The following is a 10000-nucleotide window of genomic DNA, read 5'->3' on the forward strand; positions in this document are numbered from 1 at the left end:
TTTTTTGTATTTTTTAGTAGAGACGGGGTTTCACCGTGTTAGCCAGGATGGTCTCAATCTCCTGACCTCGTGATCCGCCCGTCTCGGCCTCCCAAAGTGCTGGGATTACAGGCTTGAGCCACCGCGCCCGGCCTCAAAAAATATTTTTAAAATTTTGTAAACATTTTTTAAATCCCGCAGGGCACAGTAACCGAGAGGAAGATTTCAGACGGCGCTGGACAGACACCTCACCGGACCTCCAGAAGCTCAACTGCAAGCCCAAGTCAGCGCCCTCGTAGCAGCCCCCAAGGCCGCACCCCAGGGGCGAGCGCCACGACTCAGAGCGGGGCCAACGTCCGGGACATGGAGGCGGCCCGGGAGATTCTACCCAGGACCTCGCTTTTCCAGGCTCGGTGCGAGAGGGGGAGCAAAGCGCCAGACAAACCCCTCCCCTTGTGGCTGCTCAAAACCGACGCCCCCAGGATCGTGGACACGGCCCATGGAATCCACTGTGACTGTCATTTACCCAGTGGTAAAAATTCAGCAGAATTGGAGCTGTTCAAGATATTCATCCCACCAAGGGAGCTTCCGGGACCTCAGAGACTCATGAAACAAGACGATCTAATATACAATCCATATTCTAAATTCCCCCAGTAAGTTCATATTTTATAAATTGAAGGAAAAAAAATCCAGGACCAAGGGGTTGAGTCTCACCGGAGTAAACCCTGGACTTGAGCACTTGAAAGTGCATAGCTGTTGGCCGGGGCGGTGGCTCATGTCTGTCATCCCAGCACTTTGGGAGGCTGAGGTGGGCGGATCACAAAGTCAGGAGTTCGAGACTAGCCTGTTTAACATACTGAAACCTCGTGTCTACTAAAAATACAAACATTAGCCGGGTGTGGAGGTGGGCGCCTGTAATCCCAGCTACTCGGGAGACTGAGGCAGGAGAATCGCTTGAACCTGGGAGGCGGAGGTAGCAGTGAGCCGAGATTGCGCCATTGCACTCCAGCCTAGGGGACAAGAGTGAGACTGTTCAAAAAAAAAAAAAAAAAAAAAAAAAGGAAAGAAAGTGCATGGCAGTAGAAAGCCTAAGTCTCCTAGGGACTCTACTCCCCTAATGCCCTGAGCTGGACCTAGTGTCCTGCCCCGGGATCCCTGCGGACCCCCAAGGTTCCAATTAAAAATCAAAAGATGCCGGGCGAGGTGGCTCACGCCTGTAATCGCTTCAGCCTGGGCAACATAGGGAGACCCTCTCCCCACCTCCCGGCCCCCTACCCCAGGTCTCGATAAAATAAAAAACAAAATAAAGTTAAAAGACCTCAGGACCCAGTTTGAGCCTTTTCAACATTTCTTTTTATTCCCTCCTATGGTGTCGGGTTTCCCTTGGAAATCAGAGTTGTCAGAGGTTCTCAAATCTCTACAAAAAAGAAATGTTTTGTGAAAAAGTAAGGGCTCAAAAGGCCAGGCGCGGTGACCCAGGCCTGTAATCCCAGCACTTTGGGAGGCTGAGGTAGGCGGATCACGAGGTCAGGAGATGGAGACCATCCTGGCTAACAAGGTGAAACTCCGTCTCTACTGCAAATACAAAAAATTGTCTGGGCATGGTGGCAGGTGCCTGTAGTCCCAGCTACTTGGAGGCTGACGCAGGAGAATGGCGTGAACCCGGGAGGCAGAGATTGCATTGAGTCCAGATAGCGCCACTGCACTCCAGCCTGGGCGACCGAGCGAGACTCGACAGAGTCTCAAAAAATAAGCAGAAAGGCTCCTCTGGGACTCGAATCCGGGACCTCTAGTACTCTAAACGAGAATCATACCCCTAGACCAACGAGCCACGGTAGTAAGAGATTTACTTTTCTTTGGGGCAGTGGTGAAGTACTTGGAGCAATACAGCTGAAGCCGGCGAAAGCAAAGTGAGAGAAGACTGGGATTGCAGACTTGCTGGAAAGGGGTAAATTCAACAGCGGGTGGGCCAACGCCCGCGCACCTCCCCGCACCGCACAAAGTGGGGAGAGGCCCCTGCGCCCCTCATACCCATCCTGTGGCCCCTCCGTTCTCACTCACCCCCGTCCCTCTGCCTCCGGCTGGCAACCAGCCAATCCCGGTGCTGCCTTTGGTCACTTCACGGACAATCCTCGCTGCTGCGAGCGCGCGGGGACCAAAATTCGATGATGGAGGAGATACCATCACAGAGCGCGATGTGGCACCTAGCAGTGTTCATTAAACGCTGGCTGTTTCCAGAACTCCAAGGTAGCAAGGAAGAAAACAAGTCGCCCAACGTGGGGCTCGAACCCACGACCCTGAGATTAAGAGTCTCATGCTCTACCGACTGAGCTAGCCGGGCTCCCTTAAGAATGCTTTATGTCTAGTAAATGGCGGGGTGGCATGAGAATAGTAGAAACTAAGTGACATAATGAATCAGCCCCAGAAACCAGGGCGACTGGGGGTCCCCCACAACAGTTTCAGTTCCGCACCGATGCCCCCGCTGGTGTAAGACTTCGCTCACCACTCTGCGATCTCCCATAAATGGGGATGACCCGCCAGAGGCTCCTTCCACACCGCCCCGGCATAAATCTGTATTCTTTGCCGTCCGCTGAAATGTCCTCCTTTCAGAAAGAGAAAAAACATACCCACACTGCACGCACCCGAAAGAGTCAATGACAACCTCTTTTTTGAGGCCACTCGAATTACAGGAACAGGAGAGTTCTGCTGTGTGTACGGCAAATGAACCCATCCTCAGAGATGCAGACAAAATGCCTGAAGCTCACTTGGAGCTCGCAGAAGCCCCCGCAGGTGCCGCTCCGCACTGTAACCTGCTGTGAGGTGCATCTAGCTGTTCTATTTCCATTACTGTGTGCTTTTATATCTAGAACTATTTGGTTCTTTTTTCAAACCAGAAGGTTGAAAGGAGAGCATTTTACATAGGTCCTGTTGTCAAAGATTTTTTTTATTGCCTTTCATAAGGATAATTGTATTACAATCTTCCTAATACTCTGCATCTAAAATGTTTGCAATTTTGCTTCTGTTGCCTACTGTTGATGACTTGTTGTTCAGTTGTTCATGATACCTTGTTTTGCTCGCTTTTTTTTTTTTTTTTCTTTTTTTTTTTTTGATGGAGTCTCACCTTCTCACCCAGCAGGCTGGAGTGCACTGGCGCCATTTCGGCTCACTGCAACTTCTGTCTCTGGGGTTCAAGCGATTCTCCTGCCTCAACCTCCCTAGCAGCTGGGGTTACAGGCGCCCGCCACCATGCCGGACTAATTTTTGTATTTTTAGTAGAGACAGGGTTTTATTGTGTTGACCAGGATGGTCTCAAACTCCTGACATCAGGTGATTCACCCGCCTCAGCCTCCCAAAGTGCTGGGATTACAGGCATGGACCACCGCATCCGGCCTCCTTGTGCTGGGTCCATTTTCCTTGTAAATTTCTTTGATTCTTGATTGAGAGCATGTTCTCAAATCCAGCGTCCCAAACAAAAATGAAGTCCCTGCCAAAAGAATCTGTCCTCAGAGTAGATCAGAGGAGGCCCCAGTCCTGGTGGGTGCTGGGACTCAGGACCAGGTACCCGGGCTCCAGGGTTCAGTCTGTACTCCTTCCAAAACTAGGACACGGGAGCAGAGCAGCCCCAGGAGGCTACACGCAGGTGAGGTGTGATGGGACATGCGGAGGGAGAGGCCTCTGGACCCCAGATACAAACGCCCATATCCCATCTCCTCTGCTTAAGTGTCCGGCTCCCTCTCTCGTTAAGACTGTGACTGCTAGAGCCAGGGATAGTGGGTGGGAGTCCCAGACTGTACCTTTTAAGGCGTCTGACTGTGAAGATTCAGCTCTTATTGTATATAGGGACTTGTCTCTTCTTCGGTGCCTTGAGTTCGCACTGACAGAAGTAACAAAAAAACAAAACAAAACAAAAAACCACCAAAAACCAAACAAAGGACAACAAATAGCTTGTCAAAAGGGCTCTGGCAACACTGGTGACAGAACTCTAGATGAATTTTAAGAAGAGGTAGTGGGATAGTAGGCGGCGTCAACATAGCTTAAGACCTTTGTACAAATTACCTTTGAAGGGCGTCCATGTCTAGCGCTGAGGTCTGTAGGCCCAGCCGAATCTAAAAAAGAGCAGGAAACGACTTTTCACCCGGACCAAAAGCCAGGCTCGTTCGGGATTTGAACCCGGGACCTCTCGCACCCTAAGCGAGAATCATACCCCTAGACCAACAAGCCACGCAACTTACACTTTAAGGTTATCTTTGTGGGCGTCCTAGCATCCTGGGGGCGGCAGGGGCGGACCCAGCAGCACCCCAGTGAGTAGACTCTTATTTCAGACCCGCCTGGAAAGGGTAATTTCAAGGGTGGATGGACGTGGCGGGAGCCCAGAGCCCCAGCCCCTCCTCCGCAGGGCACAAAACGGGGAGCAACCCTAGCGCTCCGACAATCCGGGAGCTCCCTGGGTCCTCGCCCGCCGCCGCCACTGGGCCCTGGGCTGGGGATTAGGCGTCTGCGCGCAGAGCAGTGAGGAGCTTCAGCTTCCGCAGGACATGGGAACCTCCCAATAGCAGGCAGCGGCTGCGCTGAGGGTCTGCGAGCCGCGATCACTGGATGCCCGCCTTGGAAACGCTGCAGTCCCTCAGCGTGGCACCAATGGGTGTTCAATAAAGGCCTGCCGAGTGCACGAGGCACCAGCCATGCAGGGGCCATTGAAAATAATATGCTAAGAATAGATAAGGCTCAAGGACAGTATCTCTAGCTAGTTGCACTTTCAATGAACTCCAGTAGTCAAGGACAGTATCTCTAGTTGAACTTTTAATGAACTCTAGTAGGCGCCAAGAAGGCAGACAAAATAAGAAAGAACTTAGAGACAAGGAACTAAGCAGAAGGTTACATCTGGGTGCAGAAAGTTTGTTTTGCATTGTGTTATTTTGCTGACGTGGGATTTATGGAGTATAAATAAAGTGAGGCAGAGGCTCTAGGCGCGGCCGCCATATTCTCTGTTTGTCTTTGTCTCTTGTGCCTGTTCATTCTCCACCACCCCCGGCACGGTCCCCAATACAGCCACCAGGCCCCCTACCTCGCCGCACCCTTCGCTTCTCCGGCTCCGGTCCCCCCTTCTCCCCAGGGAAGCCAAAACCCAGAAAGCGAACTTCTCACGTGGGCCTCCAACCCTAAAGGCTGACGCTGAGAGTCTGTTTGCTCCACCGACTGAACCAGCCCCGCAGCGCCCGCCTGGCCTCAAGCTCCCAGGATGTCTGAGCCCTCGGAGAAGACGGCTTAGGCCACCATCCACACTGCCCACCACAGGCGATTCAGCGATCCGCCCCCTTGCCCTTCACTGGGGGGAGCTGGTGGGACCTCCTGTTCCCAGGACGTGAGGAGGAGGAAGAATGAAGCCCGTGAGGCAGCAGGCGTTGGGCGTCGGTTCCGGGGCACCCTTTACTGTCGCTCTGCCCTGTCCTGTATCCAGATTTCACCTGATTCTCGAGAATCCGGCAGATCTGGGCTAAAAGGGGCTCCCCGTCCCCTCCAGATCCAAGCTGAGAATTTCTTGGCACTCAGTGGGAAGGCCCCGGGGTCTGGGCATGGAGACAGGGGCCGAGACCCCCCACCCCGCCAGGGCCCACTGAAGTGCTGCCCGCGGATGCATGGTCTTCCCCTCCTCCCTCCTCTCACTCACTCCCCTCCATTCTCCCCCGCTTCCCGTGTTCTCCCCTTCTCCGAATAAACTGAAATTTTAAGCGGAGTAGGGCTCACCTGGGACTTGAGCCGCCATACTCTCGAATCCTAGAAAAAATTTATGCCCCTGGAGCGACCAATGAGCCCGGCGCATTCTTCCTTATTCTAAATAACCTCCTTATAAATAACTTCCTCCTGCTGCCCGGGGTCGTCTCCTTTAACAGTGGTTGCAGCAGTTGGCCGCGCTGGATCCCATTTCAGCAAGTCCAGCGATTCAGGCCCCTCCGTCTGCATCCCGGGACCCCGGAAGGTCTCCACTGAGGCCCTGCCAACAGGAGCCTACCTCCGCCTTCCTAGTCTCACGTCCTTGCTGAAAATGCGAAAAGGGAGAAAAGAAAAGGAAAAACGGGCTCGTCTGGGATTTGAACCCAGGACCTCTCGCACCCAAAGCGAGAATCATACCCCTAGACCAACGAGCCACCTTCTCGTTTTTTTTTTTTTTTTTGTTTTTTGTTTTGTTTTGTTTTGTTTTGTTTTGTTTTGTTTTGTTTTGTTTTGTTTTGTTTTGTTTTATTGGTGGGAGATACGTCTTTCCGCCCCTGACGCAGAGCGAGACGCTCTCCATCGGCCCAGTAGCTCAGTCTTTAGCGCGCGCACCTGCGAATCTGGACTTGTGGGTTCGTGGCCACCCTCAGATTTCCGAGGTAGGTTTTACTCCTGCTGGATAAACCAACAAGGTTACCCGCTGAGATTACGAACTGGTGGTTTAAATGTCATGCTGTTATGAAATACAGGTGCATTTGCCTATTACTAAGGTAAAAGGATTTCCAGGCAGAATAGTGATGTCAGAAATCACAAAGGAAATGTACAGATTTTACCCAAGTTTTTAAAACGGCAAATGACAATCCAAAGAAAATACAATCTAAATTACAAGCTAAGGGCTTATTACTGGGTTACGCAGTTTTCAAATCCTTTAAAATATATATAGGCTTTTTTTGAGACGGAGTCTCGCTCTGTCGCCCCGGCTGGAGTGCCGTGGCGTGATCTCGGCTCACTGCAAGCTCCCCCTCCCAGGTTCTCGCCATTCTCCTGCCTCAGTCTCCTGAGTAGCTGGGACTACAGGTGCCTGCCACCGTGCCCGGCTAATTTTTTGTATTTTTTTTTATTAGAGACGGGGTTTCGCCGTGTCAGCCAGGATGGTCTTGATCTCCTGACTTCGTGATCCGCCCGTCTCGGCCTCCCAAAGTGCTGGGATTACAGGCGTGAGCCACTGCGCCCGGCAAATACATAGGCATATTTTAAAAAGACATTTAAGAAAAGAAAAGCAATGAAGATCTGTGGCAGAAACGGCTTCGTCTTCCTTACCTGCGACTATGGAGCATAAACGCTGCTTGCTGCAGCCTCTCTGTCAGACAAGTGTAGCCCTGGGCTGGCCCTAAGGAGCATAGGTGGAAAACAACTGAGCCTTGAAGTGGGGAGACCCGAGAAAAAGAGATTGTCCTAGAGCTTGCATGGGAAGAGTTTTGGGACTCAGAAACTTGAAACACTGGATTTCCGTGACAAAGTTTCCCAAGCAGCAGTACATGGTGCAATGGGTGTGTCTGGAGGCTGGGGTGAGGAGTTAAAAAAGGCAGCCCACTGCTTCAGTGACTTCCTTGAGACTCAAAAGAGGCCAGGGAGAACCCTGTCTACTCACCTGCAGGCATCTCTCCCGGGGTCCTACAGATTGCCTGCTCTGGAAGTCTCAGAAAAGTGAAGGAGGCTGGGCGCGGTACCTCCTGCCTATAATCGCAGCGCTTTGGGAGGCCAAGGCGAGTGGATCACTTGAATCCAGGAATTCGAAACCAGCCTGGCCAACATGCAAGACTGCTGTCTACTAAAAATACAAAAATCAGCCAGGTGTGGTGGCGCGGGCCTGTAGTCCCAGCTACTCAGGAAGCTGAGGCACTAGAATCGCTTGAACCCAGGAGGCGGAGGTTACAGTGAGTGGATACTGAGCCACTGCCCTTCAGCCTGACAGGGTAAGACCCTGCCTAAAAAAATTTTTTTTAAATTTAAACAATTGAAAAAAAGAGGGAAACTGAGAACAGATTCCAAGATTCTAACTGCTCATTCTTGTCAGTTACTGAATAGGGACTGGACTGTGATGGTTTCCATGAGGTAACTCATGCTGTTTTCTCTCTCTCTCTCTCTCTCTCTCTTTTATTTTTTGTGGAGTTTCGCTCTTTTTTGCCCAGGCTGGAGTGCAATGGTGTGATCTTGGCTCACCGCAACCTCTGCCTCCTGGGTTCAAGCAATTCTCCTGCCTCAGCCTCCTGAGTAGCTGGGATTACCGGCATGTGCCACCATGCCTGGCTAATTTTTGTATTTTTAGTACAGACAGGGTTTCCCCATGTTGGTCAGGCTGGTCTTGAACTCCCAACCTCAGGTTATCCGCCTGCCTTGGCCTCCCAAAGTGCTGGGATTACAGGCATGAGCCATTGCACCCGGCCTCATGCTGTTTTCAACAGATGCACAAGGAGGACACCATTATCTTCATGTCTACAGATGACACAACTGGAGCCCTGGAAAGGTTAAGAAAGTAGTTCAAGTTCACACAGCCAGGAAGTGCCCTGGAAAGTCTGGCTACAGAACCACATGAATAGCTGTCTTTGCACACCAACAGGTAATTCACAGAAAAAGGAAAGCAAACACACACACGCCCACAGAGACATGCACAGACGGCCAATAAACATGGAAAACCACTCACCTCACTAGCAAAGTTTCTTTCCCCACTTTCTGAACTGCCCACAGCATCAGTTCCGTTCTAGGCCTAGTTTATCTCATAGCCTTACCACAGAAGCCAGTGGGGAATAGCTATATGTCTGAATTCTCCAATTTTAGCATATGCTTTGACTCAGTATATTGATAATTGAGATATACTACACAAACCATAAAATTCACTAAAATGTATAATTGAGTGGTTTTTATATATTCATGAGATTGTGCAACAGTCACCACTAGCTAGTTCTAGAATGTTTTCATCATCCCAATTCAGTACCCATTAGCAATCCTCCGTTCCTCCCTCCTCCCATCTTCTGGCAACCACTAGTACGCTTTCCGTCTCCACGAATTTGCCTGTTCTCTACATTTCGTATAAATGGAATTATACCATAGTGGCCTTTCATGTCTGGCTTCTCTCACTTAACATAATGTATTCAAGGTTTATCCTTGTTGCGTATATCAGTAATTCATTCCTAATTATGACTAAATAATATTTAATATTATTGAATAATACTATATTAGTTTGCTAGAGTCGCCACAACAGTACTGTAGACTGAGTGGATAAAATAACAGAAATTTATTTTCTCACTATTCTGGAGGCTGGAGTCTGAGACTAGGTATGGGCAGGGTTTGTTGGTGCTGAGGCCTCCTTCCTTGGCTTGGGGACAGCTGTCTTCTCCCTGAGCCTTCATGCCGTCTTCCCTCTGTGTATGTCTCTATTCAAGATCCAAATTATTATTATTATTATTATTATTATTATTATTTTGACACAAGGTTTGTTACCCAGGCTGGAGGACAGTGGCATGAACATGGCTTGCTGCAAGCCTCCACCTCTAGGGCTCAAGAGATCCTCCTACTTCAGCCTCCTGAGTAGCTGGGACTACGGGTGATTGTCACCACACTCGACTAACTCTTTTTTTTTTAATGGAGTTTTGTTCTGTCGCCTAGGCTGGAATGCAGTGGCACGATCTCAGCTCACTGCAACCTCCACCTCTTGGGTTCAAGCAATTCTACTGCCTCACTCTCCTGAGTAGCTGGGATTACAGGTGTTTGCCACTATGCCTGGCTGATTTCCATATTTTTGTTGAGATGGGGTTTCACCATATTGATCAGGCTGCTCTCGAACTCCTGACCTCAGGTTATCTGCCCGCCTCGGCCTCCCACCTCACCAAAGGTCTGGGATTACAGTATGAGCACCATGTCTGGTCGATGAATGTTTTATTTTATTTTAATTTATTTATTTATTTATTATTATTTTTATTTTAATTTTTTGTAGGACGAGGTCTCCTATGTTGCCCAGTCTGGTTCAAACATCGCACCTGTTTGAGGCCGCACTTTGGGAGGCCGAGGTGGATGGGTCACTTGAGGTCAGGAGTCAGACCAGCCTGGCCAAGGTGGTGAGAACTCGTCTCACTAAAATTACACAAATTAGCACGGTGTCGGTGGCCATACTCCTGGTAGTCTCAGCTTACTCGGGGGCTGCGGCAGGAGAATTGCTTTGAACCCAGGAGGCAGAGGTTGCGGCTGAGCCTAGATTGTGCCATGCCACTCCAGCCTGGACAAAAGAATGAAACTGTGATCAAAAAAAAAA

General features: G+C 50.2%; 1 protein-coding gene, 1 long non-coding RNA gene and 3 other non-coding genes across 6 annotated transcripts in view; 1 reads left to right on the top strand and 4 right to left on the bottom strand.

The window, feature by feature from the left end:
* Positions 1-778, top strand: part of LOC108538236 (uncharacterized) — a 5667-nt gene extending 4889 nt beyond the window's left edge. Inside the window, exon 3 of the mRNA XM_017886194.1 lies at positions 181-778. Within this exon, the coding sequence (XP_017741683.1) occupies positions 181-636 (456 nt within the window). The 3' untranslated portion in view covers positions 637-778. The remainder of the gene's footprint in view (positions 1-180) is intronic.
* Positions 779-2247: 1469 nt separating this feature from the next.
* Positions 2248-2320, bottom strand: TRNAK-CUU (transfer RNA lysine (anticodon CUU)). Its single transcript has one exon. It is a non-coding gene; the product is annotated as a tRNA-Lys (tRNA).
* Positions 2321-3305: 985 nt separating this feature from the next.
* On the bottom strand, positions 3306-5816 carry LOC108538272 (uncharacterized). 2 transcript variants are annotated; one of them, XR_001888030.1, is made up of 4 exons: positions 5725-5816; positions 4036-4085; positions 3774-3853; positions 3306-3463 (listed from the first exon to the last, which is right to left on the bottom strand). It is a non-coding gene; the product is annotated as an uncharacterized LOC108538272 (long non-coding RNA). The 2 variants fall into 2 exon arrangements; XR_001888031.1 differs by lacking the exon at positions 5725-5816 and adding an exon at positions 4212-4638.
* TRNAP-AGG (transfer RNA proline (anticodon AGG)) lies at positions 4129-4200 on the bottom strand. The gene has a single exon. It is a non-coding gene; the product is annotated as a tRNA-Pro (tRNA).
* A 237-nt stretch (positions 5817-6053) lies between the features above and the next one.
* Positions 6054-6125, bottom strand: TRNAP-UGG (transfer RNA proline (anticodon UGG)). Its single transcript has one exon. It is a non-coding gene; the product is annotated as a tRNA-Pro (tRNA).
* Positions 6126-10000: the final 3875 nt, after the last annotated feature.

This window comes from Rhinopithecus bieti, unplaced genomic scaffold (genome assembly GCF_001698545.2).
Source record: "Rhinopithecus bieti isolate Rb0 unplaced genomic scaffold, ASM169854v2 scaffold_13704, whole genome shotgun sequence".
Classification (NCBI taxonomy): domain Eukaryota; kingdom Metazoa; phylum Chordata; class Mammalia; order Primates; family Cercopithecidae; genus Rhinopithecus; species Rhinopithecus bieti.